At 58.3% G+C, this 22,543-nt stretch overlaps 1 protein-coding gene across 3 annotated transcripts in view; it reads left to right on the top strand.

Annotated features, from left to right (window-relative positions):
- Positions 1-19,820, top strand: part of CUX1 (cut like homeobox 1) — a 377,925-nt gene extending 358,105 nt beyond the window's left edge. For all 3 annotated transcript variants that reach the window (XM_061209658.1, XM_061209657.1, XM_061209656.1), the window contains exons 15-23: positions 10,849-10,976; positions 11,685-11,751; positions 12,469-12,581; positions 15,023-15,139; positions 16,667-16,750; positions 17,349-17,405; positions 17,789-17,869; positions 18,627-18,691; positions 18,911-19,820. In XM_061209658.1, the coding sequence (XP_061065641.1) occupies positions 10,849-10,976; positions 11,685-11,751; positions 12,469-12,581; positions 15,023-15,139; positions 16,667-16,750; positions 17,349-17,405; positions 17,789-17,869; positions 18,627-18,691; positions 18,911-18,980 (782 nt within the window). In that variant the 3' untranslated portion in view covers positions 18,981-19,820. The remainder of the gene's footprint in view (positions 1-10,848; positions 10,977-11,684; positions 11,752-12,468; positions 12,582-15,022; positions 15,140-16,666; positions 16,751-17,348; positions 17,406-17,788; positions 17,870-18,626; positions 18,692-18,910) is intronic.
- The last annotated feature ends 2,723 nt before the right edge of the window (positions 19,821-22,543 follow it).

The following is a 22,543-nucleotide window of genomic DNA, read 5'->3' as shown; positions in this document are numbered from 1 at the left end:
CCCTGGTCAGGGAAGAAGAAGGACATGCAATTCCTCCCCCCACCACCACCGTCTGTCCCATCGCAGGAACTGCCCCCACCAGCCCAGGCCCTGCTACCACCCCTTCCGTCACCACCTTCCCTCCAAAGAGACTGTGTCCACACTGTCAGTGGCATCCTCCCCATTTTCATTTTTGGATGAAGTGACATTTAGCTTTAACAAGACATTTCCAAAGCGCCTAGTCTCCTCCAAAATGCTAATTTTAAAAGTTGGGCATTGTAGGTGAAGGACCTTAAAAAAAAAAAAAGGGCGAGTGAGAGAAAGACATTAGGCTAGGCATAAATGTGCACTTCCCCATCCCCGCTATTCAACATTTAAAATAGCTTTGAGTTGCTTTTCATGGATCATTTTAGCTTATCCAATAGTGTAGAGTCTGTGTTACTGTAATTTCTGTAGTGTTTAGGCTTTCGTTTCTACCACAAAATATGCTATATGCTATGTATCAAGCTTTCTGTGATCAGAAAGGAAAGGTGCCTTATATCCCAATGTCATGGCTACATCCCTATGGAAAATAATCAGAAGCACAGTGTGTACGGAAGCATTGGGACTTCCGTTGGTGAAACCAGACGCCAGTCAGCAAGATGCATTGAAGTGGCACGGGGCTGCTTTTGTTTTCTGGTTCCCTTTTTTCTCCTTTTTTCATTTTCCTTTTTTTTTTTTCTTTTCTTTTTTTTTTTTTTTTTTTTTTTTGCCTAGTTTGCTTTAAACAGAAAGCACTTAAATAGATGACTATGTGTAAAAGCTCTGTGCAATAGAAATCATTTTTCTTCATTTTTTAAGATGTAACGTATTGCACACCAAATGAACTCAAAGTAAGCTTTAGACCAGGACGATTCAGGTTGTGGAGGAGTAGGACGAGTTTGTTCACTGTAGTTCCGTGTGTTCATGAACTGAAGGGAAAACAGGCCTCCCCAGCATCCCCCCACCCCCATCTCAGCTTGCCTCTTGCTGACCGCCAAGTTAGGCGTGTAGGGCCCACGGGCACCCACCAGAACTTCTGGCTGGGTGGCAGGGCGGGTGGAGGGGGTCTGTGACTCAGCAGCTGAGAACCTTCCCCAGCGTGAGACCACAGCTCTGCCTTCCAGCACTTAACCTTTTCTTGTTGAGATGGATTGACTGCTACTGACCCGCCAGCGTGCGTGAGGATAATTATAAAAGGATGTTTCCTTGAGAAAAAAAAAATTATTTCTAGCCTCTTCTATTTATTACTAGGTTAATCCTTTAAGTACTTATCAGGAGTATATTGTTATTTTGTGTCGTCGTTGTTGTCATAAATGCTTTTTGCTATCACTCCAGTGGTTACCGTCTTCTGCCTCCTGCCCTCCCCCGCCCCAAAGAACCCAAGGGTCTGGAGATGCGGAGGGGGAGTGGGAGGGGGGAGGGGGAGGGGGGGCCAGCGGGGGCTTCTCCAGCAGCATCAGACGTCTGTCTCCAGGGCAGCCACCCAAACACTGGTGGTCTCTACACGTCTAACTTTTCAAAATGAGAGAGTTGCTGAACAAAAAAAAAATGTACCAATGTAAGGAAAGGACACTCGCGTGAGGAGCTATAGAGGAGACTTAGAAAAAGCAAAGCTCAGTTCCCCAAAGCCTCCTAGAGCCTCTGGTCAGACTTCTGGGTTCATGGCGTTTCAGGAGCCCCTGGCAGAGCGGGTGCGGCGGCCTGGTAGAGCCTGACTTCCCGGTGAGAGAGGTTTCCGGGCAAGGCTCACGTGGGCTGACAGGTTTCGGTTGGCTTTCGTTTCTGTTGTTGTTGTTTTCCTTGCCTGCAAAGTTGGTCAGAACCTTCTTGGGGAGCAACTGTGTTTCTTAGTCCGGCTGTGGCTTAAGGACCCGCCCCAGGGGGGTGGGGTGGAGTCCCTTATCCCCCTTCACGTGGTCAAGTGTGGAGGAAGTTTGGACCAGGGGCACAGCTTTCTGTGGCTAGAGGCACAGCCAACAAGACACCCAGTTACTTGCTCATCGGGTGTTGGGGTGCAGTGGGACTGGTGGTGGAGGCCAAGGTGGGGCTCCCAAAGGGCCCACCGACCGCCAACTCACTCTCCGTGCCACGACTTTTCCCTCCTCTGACATCATTTGGGGTCCTGATTCTGTCCTTGTCTCTGAAAGAAAGCCCTCTGATGAAATAACGGCCCCCATCCCTCCCCTGCCAAAGGGTTTTCATTTCCCTCCAAGTAGTCTATGCATTTCTCTCTCTCTCTCTCTCTCTCTCTCTCACTTCCAAACCGTTTTCTGCCTCCTTGGGAAAATGGGCATCTCATGTCCCACTCTCTGAGACCCCCTCAGAAAATGCTGTGCATTTTGGAGGCATGAGGATTCGTTCAAAATTCTGAAAGCATTTGCGGATAGCTTGTTATAAAATAGAAGTGGGAAAAAGCAAAAGAAAAGGCGGTGTCCCCCACGTCCCTTTCCACTGAGTAAGACCTAGCTCTTTGCGATTGTGCAATAAACTACTTGCCATGAGAGCGGGTGGCCACGCTCCTGCCCAGACTACTAACTAACACAGCACAGGACGGCCGGCCGCACGGCGGGCCTCTTCCAGATGACTCCTAATAAGCTCAGCTTCCCCCCCGCACCCCGTGTCTTGTGGTGTCTTACATTTTAGCAGTATTTTATATTTTCTGTAACGCACTAAGTCTTAGATGTTTTTAGAGCTCATTTGTTCATACTCACAATCACAGACTTTTTTTTTTTTTAATCCTCACAATGACCCAATTGACCAAAAAACAAAACAAAACAAAACAAAACACCATCATTTTTGTACAAATAGCTTTGAGAAAAGTCTCTGTTGTGTTGCTGTGAGCCATCTCTAGTAACATTTTATTTCTGCTATTTGTTTTCGACACGGTAAGTCAAAAGTTGATCCGCCTGGCGTGGGGGTGGGGGGAGGCACCCGTCGGCCCCTGGGCGTTGTCCCTTCTGTCTTCGGTTAGCCATACGATGTTTGTTCTCAGCACTGTACAACGGTCCCTATATGATATGGAGAAGCAATATCACTGTATGAAACTCACACCATGTATTATTATTATTCACTAGCACCCTAGGTGTGATCATTGAAGTAAATATCTTTTATACAAACACAAGAACGTGTGGGTCGTTTTTATTTAAAGGGCTCTGGCCTGAGGAGGAGCAGCAAACACTTTCATTTTGGGTCCAAAGGGCACCTCGAGAATTGCCTTCCCGTGCTTCCTGGAGCGTGTGGCGTCGGGGCAGGTGTCGGCAGGAACCTGGGCCGGGGGTAGGATGGATGCGTGGGGATCTGGGGACCAGCAGGCCCTGCTGTCCTCAGGTCTCCGTCTGGGCACACGGTACGTGCTCCGTAAGGGCCTGCATCCCTGCTTGCTGTTATGTCGCCCTTACCGTTCGGGTACCTTTGAAGGGCTGGCCCTCCTGGCACCCGCCTCCTTGTCTGTGAAATGGGGCCACCATCGCGAGTCTCACAGGCCTGTGAGGACCAGGAATGGCGGGCGACCGTGTAGGGTGTGGCGCCGGCGGCCTGGCCTCAGCCTGCTCCGTGGGGTCTCTTGCTTTGTCCCTGACTCCTGTGATGTGAAGAAGGACAAGCTCAGGGCACCTGTGAATGCAGGCGAATGGGTGGGAAGAGGAAGGCGGGAACCGTGTCTTGTGGGCTTCCAGAATGATCGGGCTCCTGAGAAAGGGCCTCTCCAGCCAGCGCTCGGGGCTGGAGGTGGGAGAGCCCTGCAGAGTTGGCTGCTATGTGGTCCACGTGCTTGTGACCGAGGAGGCGGAGGCTTCTCGTCTCGAGATTTACAGGACTGGAAAAGAATTGCCATCCTCACCAATGTATGACTGGTGGTGGGGTGGGGGGGGAGGGGGTATATTAGTTCCTTGCGCCTTGATGTGTAGGTTTCAGCATGTGAAGCTCCCACACATGATACAGAAGCGTGAGCTAAACGAGGCTCAATTTCCCCTCCATAGGAGACCCCAGAGCAGGGAGAATCTCCCATCAGTGCTAGGGGCTCCCAGCAGCCCCCGTCTCAACCCGTCACTCGGGTGTGGCAGTGTAGCGCTGTCCCCGAATGTCTGCCCACCCACCCTCCATGGGAGAAGTTGGCATAAAACCAGTAAGGCTCTCCCAGTTCGGTGCTGAGAAACTTAAACCTCACTGGGAACCTTTTCTGTTTCTAGTTTAGGCACACCCCCACTTTTTAAAGATCCTTTAACGAAATTAAAATATATAATGTAAAAAAATAAAAGCACTTAGCACAAACTCTTTTTACCCAGAAGATCTCCCCAAGTGCTTTTGCCGTGAGATTTAATTAAGCAGAACTGCAGTTGCACATGGTTTTGCAGGGCTGACTCTTGTTTTTGTAAACGGCCAGCTCCAGAGGCGGAAAAACAAGCAAGATTTCACGCCCTGACTGCAGTCGGGTGCTGTCCCCACGCAGGCAGAGCGTTCAGCCTCCCTGTGCACGGCCTGTCTCCCTTCTCTCTGGTTAAGTGGATCTGAGCAAAATTATGTGCCTTATTTGATGCACTGGGGAATTGCAGGTTTATACAGGGTAAGGCGACACGATGATGTAATTATTAAAGTGCGTGAGTCGTCCACAGTAATCCGGTCTGCTTGTGTTTCAAAGGGCTTTCCAGTGGCTGTCTTGGGGTGTGTTGCTATCTCCTCCATGGCCCTAGATGCTGGATTTGGGGGGCACGCAATTTGCAGGCCCACGTGTGGGGAGCCAGGGTGAGAACCCAGAGGGCTGGGGAGAACCGTTGTGACGTTGGTGGGCACTTGGGAAAAGGCTAGCAGATTTCACCAGAGTGGCCTTGACGTGGGAGGTGGCATTTGTGATGGACAGGCAGGGAGGACACCCAAATCGAGGGGCAGCACGTGCACAGAAGAAGAGCGACAATCTGGCGGGTCAGTGGAGCAGGAAGCCGTGGTGCTGGGGTAGGGCGTGCGAGGTGGGAGGGGGATGACCATACTGTTCGTAAGAACAAAGCCAGGTCTGGAGGGATGCTTCACTAGGTGATGCTTGTTCTCTGATGTCAAGAAGGATTCAGGTGCAGCCGAGAGAGTCTCCAACCATACTTGGAGTGACGGGGCCCCAGCCAGGGAGGAAGTGCCCCCCTACCCCCTGTAGCCCCCCAGCAAGTATGCACTCACTGATTGGGGTACAGGGTCGCCCTGGGGCTCTGCGCTGGCAGATCTGCAGGCCCAATGCCAGGGCACAGCCTGGAGGGATCCGGGTGAGGCCTGAGCAGTTATCAGGTGGTGGGTCCAGCAGAGGCCAGCTGGCCCTGCCAGCCTCCTGCCGCCTGTGCCCAGCCTCCTCTGCGCCAACCTGGGAGACCCTGCAGCCCTGGGGATCCCTGTGCAACCTCCCACCTAGAAGAAATGGTGCTTCCCTGCTGGGCGGAATCCGCCAGCGAATCGCACACTGAGGGTTCGCTGTGGACCACTGCTCTGGGCGCTGGGGTTATAGCAGGGGACAAACAAGGAGCTGACCTTCTAGTGGGGGGAGGAAGATGATAGACATAATAAATGAATAAGTGAATCACATGGCCACTTAGGCGGTGCTAAGTGTTATGGGAGAAAAACAAGGCAAGGGGACAGGAAGAGCAAGTGGGGGGGTTAAAGTTTTCAATAGGTGGCCAGGGTGGGCCTCACTAAGAAGGCAACATGTGGACAGAGTCTTGACAGAGGTGAGGGAATGAACCACACAGACGCCCAAGGGAAGAACATTTCAGGCAGAGGGAACAGCAAGTGCAAAGGTCCTGTGGTACAAACGTGCCTGGAAACCAGTATAGCTGGAGCACAGTGACCAAGGGGGGGCGGCGGGAGGCGACGAGGTCGGAGAGGCAAGGGGGAGGCGCGGCAGGTGGGGCCTGGTAGGGCTCTGGCTGTTGTTACTCTGAGGGATGCGGGGGCTAATAGGATTTGAACAGAGGGTGGTCTGATCTTACTGTTTAAAAGGCTCTCTGGCTGTTGCTTCGTGACTAGATTGTAGGGGTGAGGGTGGAGGAAGGGAGACCAGTGCGGGGGCTGTTGCCACAATCCAGATGGGAGGTTGCAACCCGGACCAGGTGGTGGCAGTGGTGAAACTGATTGGATTCTGGATCTATCTGGAAGAGAAAGCCAAAAGCAGGACATGTGACAGATGAGATGTAAGGAGTGTTGGAGAAGGGCAAGGATGGCCCCAGGGGTTTGGTCTGAGCCACTGAAGAATGGCCTTGCTTCTGCTCCTCTCAGCCCAGAGGGTGCCACCTCTTGGGGCCATGGGACCGGGGCTCCTGCTGGGCGACGCAGACTTGGGGGATCAGGCTTCAGTTCGGACCCGTTAAGTTTGAGATGTCACTTAGACAGCCAAGTGGAGGAGGAGCCCAGGGGAAGGAGTGGACTGGAGATGTACATGCATTGGAGGGTCATCGGCTTATAAATGGCACCCGAGGTGGCCAGAGTGAATGAGAAGAGAAAGGCGTGCAGGGGCGGCGCCCTGGGTGCAACAGCGTTCAGAGCTTAGAGGGGAGAAGGACCAGCAAAGGAACCCGAGAAGGAGCGGCCAGCAGGGCAGGAGGCCCGGGACAGTGCCCTGGAAACAGGTGCTGATGGGTCAGTAAGGTGAGGGCTGAGAAATGAGGACGGAGCGAGGTGTGAGGTCATCAGTGACCTTGGCGAGCACAGTTGGTGGAGTGGGAGTCCAAGTCTGACGGGGAGGGTTTACGGAAGTGGACACTCGAGACTAGGCACCTTCTTCAGGGAGTTTTGCTGGGAGGGTCAGTGGGGTCAAGAGAATGGGAGGGCGTGCGTTTCAGATGGGAGGATAATGTGCTTGCGCACTTGTGGGAAGAAGCAAGGGCTGCAGGACGCGGAGGAAACTTGCTGAGGACGCACAGAGCGAGGTGCTGGCATCTGCAGGCACAGGGAGGCATCTCTGGCCACCTGTGGGGACACCCGACCACAGAGGTGGGGAGGGGGTGGGTGTGCTGGCGGCTCACCTCCCCTCAGATCCCTCCAGGCAGAGAGACAGTGCACGTTGAGCCCCTCCAGGGCTCCCGCCTGGCTCGCAGGTGGCTGATTTAATAAAGGGGTCCCCCGCGTTCAGGAAAGCCCTGGGTGTGACACCACCCGATCGCGATTGGGATGCGTTTCCGCATTTGATCGACCTGCAGTCAGAAATCAGCCCTTGATCCGCAGTCATAGTCCTGTCTCCTTAAGTCTTGACCTTGACGTCGCTTTGCTTTCTTTCTCCCCTCTGTGAAATTGAAATGCACCCCCTAGAAAGCCCTTCCCCGCTTCTCCCAGAAGGACGAGGTCCCATAAACCTTCATAAGGGGAGGGGGGCTGTCTCGGACCCACTTGACATGGGCCGCCTTTCAGAGGCGAGGGGTCTCCCTCCACCACCCCACCCCAGCCCCAAGCCCCGCGCTCATCCCTCTGTTGCCCCTCCCCCTCCAAGACGCAGCCTCTCCCTCTGCACAGACTTTTCCCCGGGTTGCAGATACTCCATCCTGCAGCATCCTCCTGAAAAACCCCTCTCTTGAGCATGCCGCACCCCCATCTGGCGTCCGTCCAGAGCGGGCTTGTCCCCACCTCTGCACCTCTGCTGCCCACCCCCCGCCACTACCTTGCCCGAACACTCCAGCCTTTCTTGAGACCCCGGTGACTCCTCCTTACTCACTGACGGCCCCTATTCAACTTGGTGTCGTAACACGCTTCCTCCTGATCTCCCCCCTGCTTCCTGCTACCTCTTCTCCGGGTGTCTTCCGGGACACTCCTGAAAAGGTCAGCATCCCCAGAAGTTCTGGCCATTCTCACCCAGCGCACTCTGGGCATCCATGTCCTCTGCTGGGCGCTCAGTCACCCCAGGACCCGGAGGTCTCCGCAGCCTGCATTTGCAGCCTGTGGGTCCCGCTCCCCACCATACACGTCGCCTTAGCCGTTCCACTAGCGCTTCAAACTTGCCATAGCCCAACCACCCAGCGGCTCGCCCCTTCCCCATCTGGGCGGCCACTTCCAAGCACGGGCCCACCCTCCTGGGTTCTCCGCAACAATGGGGGTCACGACTCTTTCCAGGGCCTTCTACTGCCTTGCCCCAGGGCCAGAATTCAAGCCCAGGTCGGCCAGACTCCAGCTCAGAACCCTCCCTTGACACCAAGTGGCCACCCAGAGATGTGATCCCAAATCTCGGTCTGCGTGTTCCCGCCCCCAGCAGAGGAGACGGAAGGAAGTGAGGGGTGGCGGGTCCCACCCAGGGCCTTCCCGCAGCCTTGCCCCATCACCTCCGCTACCCCGCCTTTGCCCGGCGTCTTCCCGGTGCCCCACGGGCAGCTACCTCCACGCCCGCCGCTAGGGCACGCCAGCCAGCCCTCAGCTTCACCCAGAGCCACCTCTTAGGGAACAGCCAGCACTCAGCCGTGCACCCCCGGAGGTCTCCTCAGCGGCTCACCCGGTGCCTGGGAGCATCTACAGCAGCGGCTGAGGCAGGCCCTCCAGAGCAGCTTAACCGAGTGGCCTGGCACCCACTGGCTGGGGCAACCTAGCGCAGAGGGCTTGCTGGCAGGGCCCTCACACGCGCACCGAGTGCACAGGCAGGGACCTGGGTACCCACCCCCCCAGCACCAGACACAGGCACAGACGCGCAGGGAACCCGGCCTGGATGTCCCCTCGTCTCCCCCCCCGCCCACGGACGGCTCCTGGAGCTGCAGGCCCCTCCTTACGCAGGGGCCTGCCGAGGAATCATCTCACTGACATTTTATCTAACTTTTGTGCCGTGCTTGGGTCCCCTCGGAACCATGCTGCGTACACAGCTCCCGGGACGGAGCAGCAGGCCACCTCTCCACGGGCTCCCCGACCTGCACCCTGTGTCTTCTGTCCCCGGGGCCCTCATCCCTCAAGGTGGGAGGCTGCCCACCTGAGCCCTCTCTGGGCTCCACACCCTCCACTCATCCCTGGGGGGTCTGTCCACCCAGAGCCATTTTTGGACGTGCTCCTGTGTGTGGCTGTCCCTATGGACGCCCAGCGCCCAGAACTGAACCTGTCACCTCCCTCAGTCCAGGCCCTTCACCTCTAACAGTGATGCCCTCAGGACTTCCCCGGCGGTCCAGTGGTTAGGACTCCATGCTTCCACTGCAGGGGGCGTGGGTTCGATCCCTGGTCAGGGAACTAAGATCCCACACGCTGTGTGGCACAGTGGAAAAAAAAAAAATTTTTTTTAATTTTTTAAAATTAATAATGATGCCCTCTCCCTACATACACCTCACCATGACTCCCGTCCACCTTCCTCCTATGTGTGTGTGATGCTCACCAAGGCCCCGTCGCCCAGGCCGGCGGGTGATGACGCTTGGGGGGCCTCTCTGGGCCTCTCCCCTCTGGGGTCTGCTTAGAGCTCCTGTAGGCCACCCAGGGCCTGCAGGTTGAAGGCCAGACCCCAACCCTGCCACCCACGGTCCTCCCTCCATACCCCAGCCCTGCCCTCAGGTCCAGCCTCTTTCCCCAGCCCCACCGTGGACCCCTCACTTCGGCCGACACCACCTACCCGCCAGGTACAGAAGGAGCCGGAGGAAATCCACTCAGAGCCTGAAGCAGTGGAGACCCTGACGTGGGGAGGGCTTAGACATAGTCGGCGGTGCACACCCTGGGGTCTGGACGGTCCCAGGCCGGGAGGCCTCGGTTCCTCCATCTGTAAAATGGAAATCATCTTAGCTGACTGATGGGACTGTCGTGAGGTGTGTAAAGAGCTGGGTGTGCAGCAGGTACCCAGGAGATGGAGCAGGTGGGGGTGAGGCTGGCTGGTGAGCAGGCCGCACGGTGAGGGGTGAGTCTGCCCAGGAGGGCCGGGGGCCATTCTCCTGGCTGGCACTGCCCACAGCCTGAGGCCTTGGGGCATTTCTGAGGCAACAGTGCCCCCTGGTGGCCACACAGTCTACCCCAAAGCACAGCACTCCAGGCCTCAGGCCTCAGGCCTCAGGCCTCGGCTACCCTCTCGGCGGCTCTGAGCAGGGTTTACTGTCGCCATTTTATAAATGAGGCCCAGACAGGGCAAGTCGCTGCCCAGAGTCACACAGCCAACCAGAAGTAGGGCCAGACCTCAAACTCGGGTCTGCCCAGCTGCCAGGCCACTGCTGTCCTCCCTGCCGACGGCAGCTGACGGCACCCACAGGGACTGTGCCGGGAGACTCAGCGACATCTCCCCCCTCCAGAAAGGCAGGAGAGTCCCCACACAGAATTATTTTGGATTTGCTTTGTTGTAAAGACGACACCTGGCACCGGGCTGGGAGAGAGGGACGGGACTCTGGGCCAGGGGAGTCCTGGGGGAGCTGCCCCATCCCTAACGCTGCGCTGAAGCCTGTCGGCGGAGGGGCCGAGCAAGTCCGGTGTCAGTGGGACCCCTCACTCCCCCAGCCCCTGCTCGGTCTGAGGGAGGCCGGCCTGCCCCCCTCTGCACCTCCCACTGCACCTCCCTTACCTTTCTCCCCACTCCTACCCCCCGCGGCCCTCTCTCTGGTCATTATCCCAGGGCATCAGCCCTGGAAGAAACTTGGGGCTCATTGGGTTCAGCTTCCTTGCCCTGCTTGACGGAAGCAGTGAGGCCTGGAGAGGGAGAGGGGCTGGTCACAGCGGAGCCGCGGAGGGGGCTGCCCATTGCTCCTAAATCTTTGACATGGGCCCCTTCCCCTGCTCAGAGAATTCCATGAGCAGCTCATGCCAGGAGTGCCCCACCCCTGCCGGCTGGGCTAATGCTGGTCCCTCGGGCAGGGGCACAGGCTGTGGGTTGGGAGGCACGGAGCGGGGAGAGCACCGCGGGTCCCACCAGGCTGCCTCTGACGGCCACGTCTTCCTTTGGCACAGGGCGCTGTGCAGAGCTGCAGGTCCACGTCACTGAGGTCACGGCCACAGCAGCCGAGCAGAGGGGCCTGATCGCCCGCTTGGAGCAGGACCTCAGCACCATCCAGCCCATCCAGCGGCCGGACGCCGAGGTGAGCCCACCCCCGACCCTGCCCCCGCACCACCTGCCCAGGGCTCTCTCAGCCTCACTAAATACCGGCTTTCCAAGTAAGCCAGCCCGTTCCTCAGGCAGCTGGTGTCCACCTGCCCCGCCCCAAGCCCCACAGGGGCTGTCACCTACACAAAGGCCCCATTCGGGATGCCCAGCCACAGGGCAAAGGGCACAAAGCCCCCTGCGTCTGGGCACTGGCTTGGACCTCTGCCCTGGGAGCTCTGGGCAGAAGCAAGGCCGGGATTATCTACCCATCTCACAGCTAGAGGACCTGAGGCCCCGAGATCGGGGAAGGCTGGAGCCCTAAGGACCCTTAGAGGTCATCACATCACCCACCTCATTTTACAGATGAAGAAATGGGGCTCAGGGAGAGAAGCTGGGCTGGCCCAGGGCCACACAGCAGGCTGGCTGGCAGGGCCCGGTTCGCCCGGCCTCTGACGCCCGTCAGGGCCAAAAGGCCCGGTGTGAACCCCACCGCTGAGCTCTGGCCTTGGGGTGAACCTGGGGCCCAGCCTTATCTTCGGTGGCCCACACGAGGCATCCTCTTAGGTCCTGCCACCGCTGTGCCCAACCCCTGCCGCCAGACGGCCCCACCTGCTCCTTGCCCCCTATTTGCTTGGCCCCCTGGAAGGCTGTGCTCAATGCCCAGTGTGGAGGCGCCTCCCTGACCTCTTCTTCTCACCTGCAGGGCGCAGCCGAGCTCGGCCTGGAGAAGATCCCCGAGCCCATCAAGGAGGCCACCGCCCTGTTCTATGGTGAGGAGGGGCCTAGGCAGTGATGGGCAGGGCGGGAAGGGAAAAGAGGTGGTACGGCCTGGGCCCTGGGCCCTAAAGAGCCCTCTCCGCCCTCAGAGAAGGTCAGGCCTCGACGCCAGCAATGCAGCAGAAACCCAAAAGAGGGAGTGAGCCCCCCACTTGCCCTTCTAGGCCTCACCCCCCCACCATGGGACCCTGACCCCCTTGGCCCTGCCAGAGGCCATCGAAGGCTGGTGGGCGTTGGCTCCCTGCAGAGGCCTCAGCCCTGAGATGCAGCCAGAGGGCTGGAGGGGAGGTGCCTCCTTGGGTGTCAAGGCCAGAACCCGGGGCTGCTGGGCCAGGACACGGTGGCGGTGGTAGGGGGTACCCAGTCCCCTCAGTGTCCCTTTGCTTTCCCCAGGAAGTGGGGGCCCAGTCTGACAGATGTAAGGGTCTCAAATCCAAGTATAGAACAAGGGGAGGGTCACTGGGGCCTGGCCCTCGGACAGTGCAGGCAGGAGGGGCCCACCTCAGGGACCGCCCCCCTCCCGAGGCCCCTATTCTCATGCCCCACCCCTTGCTGCTCCCCTGGCCCCTCTACCCCTTCCCCGACCTCTCAGCACCTTGTGGCTTCCACCCCATGGCACTTGGCCAGAGCTCCCTCGGGGCTGGTGACCTGAGGGCCCACTGCTGGGCTGTGCCTCCCACTAGTCCAAGCCACTGTCCCCTCCCTCCTAGGACCCTCAGCACCAGCCAGCAGCACCCTCCCCGAGGGCCAGGTGGACTCGCTGCTCTCCATCATCTCCAGCCAGAGGGAGCGCTTCCGGGCCCGGAACCAGGAGCTGGAGGCTGTGAGTCACATCCTTCTCTCCCCTACACTCCTTGGACCTGAGGGCACTGTAGAGGACACACAGGCTTGGGGGAGAAAGATGTATCACAGACCATAAACCTCAGTGGGATTAGATTTGTTCTGTGCAATCAGGGAGGGCTTCCTAGAGGAGGTGATGCCACGCTGGGCTTTGAAAGAAGATTCAGACACTCAAGGTAAAGGAGTGAGTGGAAACATGGGGCCAAGGAGCCAGAAGGGAGTGAAGGGACAAAACAGAGAGTCGCCAGGCAAGGTCCCTAGTGCCAGGCTGGGGTGCCACCGAAGGTGCCATCCCAACACTGCCAGGATGGACGGTAAGAAGGTCACTCAGGCAGCCAGTACAGGTCAGAAGCCTGGCCCGGGAAGACAATTTGGGGGTGGTCACCATCGTCCAGGAAGAAACATCTCAGTCAGGTGGGAGTTAGCAGGGGCAGGTCCCAGGGAAGAGAGTCTTTGAACCCTATGAAGAGGAACAGCGTACAGATGGCCAGGAGCTCTGTGGGGTCTGAGAGAGCTTGCTGGCTGCTAAGCACCCAGCTGGTGGCCCTCCTGGAGGGGCCCCATAGGGAAAGGGGCAGTCTAGTCTGCAAAGGTGACCGTCTGACTGCACGTGGGTCTTTCACACGCAGTGCCTCCTTAGGGACTCTGCAGACCACCCCCCCAACCCCCACCCCCCACCCCCGGCATCCCACAGAGCCAGCCCATGTCCCCCGATCACTCTCCCAGTAGAAAGAGGAGCCAAGAAGATTTCCGTCTTCTCAAAGAGTCACGGCTTGAGTGGATGGTGGAATGTCTAGACCCTTGCTCTCCACACCCACAGCTTCCCCCATGGGGTTTCCAGGCTGAGGTCCTGGGGAGGGAGACATTCGCTGAACACCCACTGCGGGCCAGGCCCAGTGCTGATCCAGTGACAAGGGTGGACCAGATCCAGTGGGACCCTCTGTGATGTGGGCTCTGGAGCAAGAGTCTTCAAATGAAGGACTGTCAGGACTGCTCCCCTCACAGCTGCCTGCACAGACAGTGGACAGGGAATACCCACACGCCCCTGGGGGACAGGGGACAGTCACTGTGGAAGGCTGGACAGCCCTTAAAAGAAGGTCTTCAAATTAGATCAAATAGGGAGGAAAGAGTATTTATAATAGTCTACCTTTTGCTTTAAAAATCTAGACTTTTTACCATGTACTTGTATTAAGTCATGGTAAAGGACACATCACTTAAAATTTACCATCTTAACCATTTTTAAGTGTACAGCTCAGTGGTATTAAGTACATTCACATTGTTAGGCGACCACCACCACCATCCATTCCCAGAACTTCTTCATCATCCCAAACTGAAACCCTGTACCCATTAAACACCCACTCCCCATTTCCGTCCCCCCGTCCTCCTGTAACCACCATTCTACCCTGACTCTATGAATTTGACTATTCTAGGCATCTCATATATGTGGAATCACAGAACATTTGTCTTTTTGTGACTAGCTTATTTCACTCAGCATAATGTCCTCCAGGATCATCCATGTCATAGCATGTGTCAGAACTTCCTTCCTTTTTCAGGCTGAATAATATTCCATTGTATTGATGGACCACATTTTGTTTATCACTTTCATCTTTCCATGGACACTTGGATTGCTTCCACCTTTTTAGCTATTGTGAATAATGCTGCTATGAACATGGGCAGGCAAATTATCTCAAAGTCCCTGCTTTCAGTTCTTTGGGGTGTATGCCCAGAGTGGAATTGCTGGATCATATGGTAATTTTATTTTTAATTTTTTGAGGAACTGCCACACTACCATGGACTTTTCTTGTCCTTTTGAATTTTTCGCAGTGTGAAGAAAACACCTATTTAAGCATTTTAATAAGTTGGAAAATGAGTTCACATTTCACTTTGCCCCTAGATTGGCAAACATTAAAATCATGTATTGTATGGTTCCATTTATACAAAATGTCCAGAATAGGCAAATCCATAGAGACAGGAAGTAGATTAGTGGTTGCCGGGGGATGGGGAGTGATTGATGACAGGTGTGGGGTTTCTTATTGGGGTGATAGAGATATTCTGGAATTAAATAGTGGGGATGGTTACATAACACTGTGAATATACCAAAAAAAAAAAAACTGAATTGTACACATTAAAATGGTGATGTTTATGTTATATGAATTATATCTCGATAATAATTTTTAAGCTGATAATACCATAAACAAACAACATGAAGAAAGTGATCCAAGAGCTGTGACTTCTGCCTGGTGCGGGGTCTCCCCAGAGCAGGCAGCTTTGAGCAGAGGCTGGCAGGTCAAGGACATGGCCCCAGGCCAAGCAGGGGCTCCAGGTAGACAGAGCAGGACCTGTGCCAGCACAGAGGCCTCTCACCACACACCTTCCACTGCTGGCCCTGCCCACCTGCCCACCCGCCCACCTGCCTGCCCCCAGGAGAACCGCCTGGCGCAGCACACCATCCAAGCCCTGCAGAGCGAGTTGGACAGCCTGCGCGCTGACAACATCAAGCTCTTTGAGAAGATCAAGTTCCTGCAGAGCTACCCTGGCCGGGTAAGTGCCCTCCACAAGTTCAGCCCCAGGTGTACCAGGCAAGGGAGAGAGGTGGTCCGGGCATATCCAGGCGGGAGGGTTGGGGGCAGTGACCTGCTAGGCAGCACTGGGCCTGGGAGCCCTCAGAGGGCATCCGACCCCCCCACCCCCTGTGCCTGCCAGCTGTCCTCCCTAGGCTGGGGAGAGCCTCCCACAGTGGAGCCCTTATGGAGGTTCGTTCATCAGAACCAGCCAGGAGGTGGTGAGGTCCAGCAAGAGGCAGGGGTTCACAGGACTCAGGCCCACAGGGGTTCACAGGACTCAGGCCCACAGGAGTCACAGTGACTCCTCTGTGAAATGGGGGTGACCCACTAGTTGACCCCAGGATGTGGGAATTTAACCCCAGGGATGTTGAACGTACAGGACAGGCCTGGGGAATTTTTTTTTTTTAATATATTTATTTATTTATTTTTGGCTGCGTTGGGTATTCGTTGCTGCGCACAGGCTTTCTCTAGTTGCGGCGAGCGGGGGCTACTCTTCGTTGCGGTGCGCGGGCTTCTCATTCATTGCGGTGGCTTCTCTTGTTGCGGAGCATGGGCTGTAGGTGTGCGGGCTTCAGTAGTTGTGGCTCATGAGCTCTAGAGCTCAGGCTCAGTAGTTGTGGCGCATGGGCTTTGTTGCTTCGCGGCATGTGGGATCTTCCCGGACCAGGGCTCGAACCCGTGTCCCCTGCATTGGCAGGCGGATTCTTAACCACTGCGCCACCAGGGAAGTCCCTGGGCTGGGGGAATTCTTATGTTTTAAACTTACATTAAAAAACAAAAATTACAAAAAAACAGAATTTGGTCCAACATTCCAAAAACGTATCAAGAGAATGCAACAGAAAGCTACCCACTCTGTTCTGAGCCGGGAGGGCCCTCCCTGGCTTCTCTCAGCCCCCGGGCCTCACAGGGGACCACCTTGTGCAAGAAAACCCTTCTGAGACTGTGGGGAGACAGAATGGGCAGTAGAAGGATGGGGAGCGGTGACACGCTGGCTGGGGGCCTCCCTGGGACAAGACTCTCAGCCACCGGCCCCCAAACCACCGGGTGGAGCTGTTCTCAGGCCACCAGAGGGCGCCCAGACTCCGTGCAAACTACACCGTGGGTGGCCCGCTGGGGGCCTGGGGGTCCCTCGTCTCCCAGGTGCTGGCCTGTGCTCCACAGCCACCCTGCACACTCCCAGCGAAGCCCCTCCAAACCCACCTCCCTGCACGGCGCCCTGCCCTGTCCATCTTATACATTCCAGCCCCCCTCTGGGCCTTAATTCCCCTACCTGCCCTGAGGCACCGTGGCCCTGACCCCAGGCGGAGACCTCTGACCCCGGACAGTGCCCCTGGACACGTGGCACCATGCATGTCACACTGTTACCCGGGGCCTTCTCCCCGCCTCCACCGTGCTAAGGAGGAAACTGGGGTTCCCTATGATGCTGTCGGTCTGCAGTCCTCGGCCCTGGCCTTCCTGTTGGGTCCCTTGACTGTGACAGGGGTCTCTCCTCCTTTGCTCGCAGGGCGGCGGCAGCGACGACACAGAGCTGCGGTACTCGACCCAGTACGAGGAGCGCCTGGACCCCTTCTCCTCCTTCAGCAAGCGGGTGCGTGGACACGGCCGCCACCAGCTCACCTGGCCTCAGCCTCCCTCCAGACCCACCCCCCCCGCCAGCCCTGGTCTCACCCTGCAGCCCCCCACACTGCACCCTGACACACCAGACCATCAGGGCAGCCCCCAGGCTCGCTACGGTACCATGAAGGCCCGGGGTCCACCCGGCGTGGGCCCAGAGTGCCAGGAACACCTGCTGATGCTGACAGCTATGGGAGGGTGTGTGACAGCGAGCGGCTTAGCCCTGGGTGCACACTCTGGGGGGCAGGCAGACAAGCAAAGAGCTCCCAGTGTCAGGTGACTTAACGGTGGGGGGGCGGGGAGCTTGTAACTCCCCCTCCCCCTGCCCCGAAGACCTTCCTGCTGTAGGCAGAATCGGCCACCGCAGCGGGGGCAGCAGCTCCGGTCACTGGCCCCGCTCACACAGAGGTTGGGGGAGCCTAGGATGTCACCCTGAGTGGGGCTGGGCGCCGGGGAGCCCCTGGCACGCCCCCGGGATTCTGCGGGGACAGCAGGGCAGGGTCCCCCTCTGCAGTGAGCTGGAGCACTGGGGACCCTTTGGGGTCCTCTCCTCACCCCTCCTCCTCCTTCAGGAGCGGCAGCGGAAATACCTGAGCCTAAGCCCCTGGGACAAGGCCACACTCAGCATGGTGAGTGCACCTCCCGCCCCCGGGCGCCCGCCGTGTCGGGCCTGGGCCTCTGACTCTGGGCACCTTGTCACCTGCCCTCCAGCGCAGTCTGGAAAGCCCCAGGGACCCCGCTGCCCCTCACAGGCTCCGTCAAGAGTAGCTATGCGACCCGAAACAGGGTCCCTCCCACTCCGGGGCAGCAGCATAATTCATGGTAGGTTCTGGAACTGTGCCGCAGGGGGCGCCATTCCCTAGAATTCCTGTGGCCCAAGTTCCCAGCCTAAACGCTGGAGTGAAAGTCCAGCTGCCTGCCCTTCCCTCCGCTTGCTGCCCTGGGATGGGTGAGCCCTGCAGGGGTGGGTGAGGCCTGCCCCATCCCTACTCACGCCTCGCTTGTTCCCCAGGGGCGGCTGGTTCTCTCCAACAAGGTGGCCCGCACCATCGGCTTCTTCTACACACTATTCCTGCACTGCTTGGTCTTCCTGGTGAGTGTCCAGGCGCGGCCAGGGATGCGTTCGCCACGCTCCCCCCGTCTACCCCCAGGCACAGCGTCCGCTCTTGGCTACTTCTCTCCCCATCAGGGGCCTCATCCCACCCTGGGGACCACAAGCCCACCCATCAGGCTGTTTGGCTGGGGCGGCAGCCCGGCTGACTCCACCCAGGGCCCAGTCCCGGAGGGGCTTGGTAGAGGGAAGGGCCGCTGTGGGAGGCTGACAGGTGGGAAAACAGGTCTAACTGACTCCACTGAGGGACAGCCAGGTGGGCTGCACAGAGAAGGGACATCTTGAGCTGAATCTCCTCGGGCACAGAGGGGCATTCCAGTTAGTGAACGCAGCACATGCAGGGGCCTAGTGATGCCTGCGTGTCCACCACGTGTGGGGAGAGGTGGGGGTAGGGCGTGCCTATGGAAGGCTCCAGCCTCAGGGATCCCCACCCCCAGCGAGGGCAGTCAAGATGGCCCCTACGTGGCTAGCCTGGGCTTCCACTCTGACCCCAGGGCCCAGGAGGTCCTGGCCCTGCCAGTGGTACACCCAGCAACGTTAGGGATGGCAGCTGCATCCCCAGGCCTGTCTGACCATCTGTGAAACCGGCGGGCCCGAGAGTATCTCTAAGGCCCACCCATCCTGGAGCCTGGGCCACGAGAAACTTCACGTGTCAGGAAGCCAAGCCCAGGGGCTGTAGGTGGACTGCAGGAGTGGCCGTGAGCAGCCCAGGCAGCTCACCGTGTCTCTCCCTGGGCAGGTGCTCTACAAGCTGGCATGGAGCGAGAGCGTGGAGCGGGACTGTGCCACCTTCTGTGCCAAGAAGTGAGGACCCACCCTTGGCCCCCAGCACCACCGCGTTCCCTGCCCTCCCCCATCACTGCCCCCATCTGGTCCACCCCACGGCCCCTGCCAAGCCCACTGTCCCCGGCCCCCACGCCAGCACAAGGTGCACGCCCCTCGGAGATCTCCATGGCCCCCGCCACCCCCTACATTTCTCTCTTTTTCACACTCGGCCTCAGCAAAGGTTTCTGTGACCCACAGGTTCGCCGATCACCTGCACAAGTTCCACGAGAATGACAACGGGGCGGCAGCCGGTGACCTGTGGCAGTGATGTCCCGGGGCTTCCCCGACACGACAGTGATGGCTGCACTCCCCACCCCTGCTTGTTCAGCTGCTTCTAATGACTTAGGCTTCCCTGGAGAATCCCCAACGTAGACTGCCTTTGCCCTCCAGCCAACAGTGCCAGAGGTCCCCAGGTCTCCTTGGACTCCCTTAAAAGATGGTCTCAGCCACATCCGGCTCCCTAAATCCAGAAAGCTCCCAAGGTCAAGCCAGACTGAGCCAAAGGGACCCCTTCAGGCCCATCTCAGGCTGGTGACCCAGCCTGGGTCTCACCCGCAGCCTGACCACTAGCCCTGGTGGCAGAGACCTCCCAGCCATGATACTGCTTTCCCACTGATTCTGGCTGTGGTTTATCCAGTTGGGATCCCCTGGGCCTCTCTGTGCCAGGCCCCGGGATCACCTTGGGCTCCCCTAGGATCCATCACCATCCCACCAAGGCATGGAAGCCCTTCCTTGCAGGCCAACAGGCTTTGAGTCCAGCCCCGCCACCTTCCTTTATCATGGCCCCACCCCACCCCAAGAAGAGAGGGAGCCCCAGAGGGCAGGATAGTTTCTCTTACCCCCTCCCAGCCCCTTAGACCCACTATGATTTTTGCTTCCTTCTTTAGCAAGATATTCTGGCTTTTAGGTGAGGAGGAGCACCCACGCCCCAGGCTCTTCAGACCCAAGGACTGGTCTGAGGGGCCCAAGTGCTTCTTGGCCAAGCAGAACTGGCCGTGGGCCATCCTAGCATGGCCACCCTGGGGCCACTGGCAGATCTTCCTAACTTAGATTTGCACTTGCGTGTTCAGCTTTGCACATTTTGAATAAACACATTGTTGCAGCCACACCGGTGTCCTGCCCTCTGTGACTCTGAGGGTACAGGAGGCTGGTGGGCGGGTTCCCGCAGCGACACCCCCGGGAGCTATGGCTAGACCTCACAGCTGCTCTGCTGGCATGGGGCACGGTCCCCCACACGTGGGAGGCCTCTCCCCCTTTTCTCATCCCCAAGAATTCCCTGAGTGGGTCCAGAGCTTTGCGGAAACCCAAACCCACAGTGTCTGAGTTCTCTTTTTTTTTTTTTTTGGCCACACTGCGTGGCATGTGGGATCTTAGTTCCCCAACCAGGGATCAAACCCGTGCCCCCTGCAGTGGAAGCGCGGAGCTGCAACCGCTGGACCGCCAGGGAATTCCTTGTCTGAGTTCTCTTGAGCAGACAACCCAATCAAAAAGAGAAATCCATTCCTTTGTTAAGAACTGCCCGTCAGGGTGTGGTTGGATGTGTGACATCAACTCCTGGGGAACACCTGCTTCCCTTTCTGTGTACCCTGGAGCCGTGTACTCTGTCCCTTTCCCTTGGGCCCTGCCTGCCATGCACTGCAGAGCCCATGCCCACCAAGCCCCCTGTGCCAGGCTTGCATGGGGACACCCCTGAGTCACAGGTTCTAGGCCACCTGGCCTCCAGCCCAGCCCCACTGGTGTGGGTCCCCTCCCACCCAGACAGAGGGCTTCCTCTTGGTCTGTGGTGTTTGGCATTATCCCACTGGCCAGGTGGCCCATGAGACTGGCTCCACACCCAGCTCCCACCCTGCAGTCCACCAGGCCAGAGTCCCCCATGCTATCCTTGTCTGAGTTTTAGCCCTGAATGCTCTAGAGTTTGTGCCTCCAGGAGTCCCCTTTGGGGTCCCACCCCAGCGTCCCTTGTCATCTGTCCCATCAGAACGTCCTCTAAGGCCACAGAGCCTCCTGCCCTCGGGGACCCCAGATAGACCTCTCCTCCCTGACCGTCACTCCTGTCCCCATGACAGAGCTACTCTTGGCTAATCACTTCCCCCCCGCCTTTCCCCACCGCAGCCACTTCCACTTCTCCCACCAGTTCCTCCTTGTAGGTCAGAGTCCCCCTCACTTCCTCCTCCCTGGCGATCAGCGCTCTTGTCCTGCCCAGGGCTCCACACCCCACGACCCTCCCTGGCCAATGACAGCCCACCACTGGAGCTCAGCCCACTACTCGGAACCAGGTTAGTCCACTGGGGGGCCAGGCTCTCCCATCTCCCATGAGGGTGGGGTCCACAGCCAGGCCACGCAGTGTGGAGCCTCCCTCCCTCTCTCCCACCCTGCAGGCGGTCACGCACCCACCCCTACACTCCCACACGCCTCCCAGCCCCCTTCATAGGTCAGGTCCCCAGCCAGATGTCCAGGCCTCTGTGCAGCTCCAAACGGTGTTTGGTCCGCGCCTAAGCTTTCATTAAGTGTTTGCTAGCCAGGTCCTGGCGAGAGAGCAGCCGGTCTGTGTGTGGAAGGGTAGGGGCCGGGTACCGGGGCCTCAGACCAGGCCTGCCTTGCTTTAGAGCCCCTATGGAGGGCAGCCCAGGGCTGGCGGGCAGGAGGTGAGGACTCCGGGGCAGTCTCCACCTTCACCAACCCACCGCTCCTCTCTAGGCCCCACCCTTTCCATCCACAAGACCGGGGGAAAAAAACCTTCTTTGCCTGTCCTGCTTCCTGGGAAATTAGAGATGCGAAATGGCTTTGGGAAAGGTTAAAGAGCTCTCTACAAAGGTCAGAGGTCACAAAGGTCAGGGGTCACTATGGGTGGGGGAGGGCAACATATGGAGGCACTCCCAGCTAGCAGGGAGACCATGGTAGATCACCGAACAGCCAGAGGTGGGGCTGCAGAGAGCTTAGCAAAGGCAGGGAGACGCAGATCTAACTGCCTGTGGGAGCTGAGGGCCTGGGGCACGGGCGAGAATGGAGAGGAGGGGAGGAGCCCGGCACGCCCCAAGGAGCAAGCAATAGGTCTCATCTCTGAGCAGCCCTTCCACACTTCTGCTCACACTGATGCCCTTCTGCTCCTCTTGGGCGCCTTCCAGGCCTGCTGGAGCCCCTCCATCTCTTCTGGGAAGCCTCCCGGAGGCCCCCAGCTCCCCAGGGGTTAGTCCACAAGCTTTCGCAAAGGCCAGCAGCAGTCTTTGTTCTTTCAGCCAGACTGGGATCTGCCCTAACCTATGCCCCGGCTTTTGGGGCTGCAGAACCAAGCAGGGGTGAGGAAGACAGGGCTGTGTTCCCCTCCCCCCCATCAGCCCTGTGTGACCTCTGAAGACCTCCCCGGGTGGCGTCAGTGTCCCCATCACTGTGAAGGTGGGGAGGTGGGACCCGTGCTTGGGTCTTCCCTGCCCTGTAGCCCCGGGGCTATTTCCTGCACCAGAGCGCTGGGGGGAGGGGGCGTGGTGCTCGCCCTTGGGATTTATGAGAACCAGACGTTGATTTCTCCCGTTGCGACATCTGGGCTTTCTCGAGACGCCCACTGTCCCCACGCCGGAGGGTCCGGGGCCCCCGCCGGGCGCCCACGCCCCATACACCCCACTACCCTACTACTCAGGCCACCCACCCGGCCTCCACCCGCCACGCTCCCGGGGCCACCACCCCCGGCTCCGGGGGACGCCTCTGCACGGCGGGGATTCCGGAGCCTGGCTTGGAGCCTGCTCCGCGAGACCCAGCAGCCGCGGACTCTCGCCCCAAATGCAGCGGCTGCAAGCCAGCTCCTAACCCCTCTGGGCCCCAAGTTTCGGCAGCCCA

This window comes from Eubalaena glacialis, chromosome 13 (genome assembly GCF_028564815.1).
Source record: "Eubalaena glacialis isolate mEubGla1 chromosome 13, mEubGla1.1.hap2.+ XY, whole genome shotgun sequence".
Taxonomy (NCBI): Eukaryota; Metazoa; Chordata; class Mammalia; order Artiodactyla; family Balaenidae; genus Eubalaena; species Eubalaena glacialis.
Note: the sequence above shows the minus strand (reverse complement) of the source record. Positions and strands in the feature narration are given on the sequence as shown.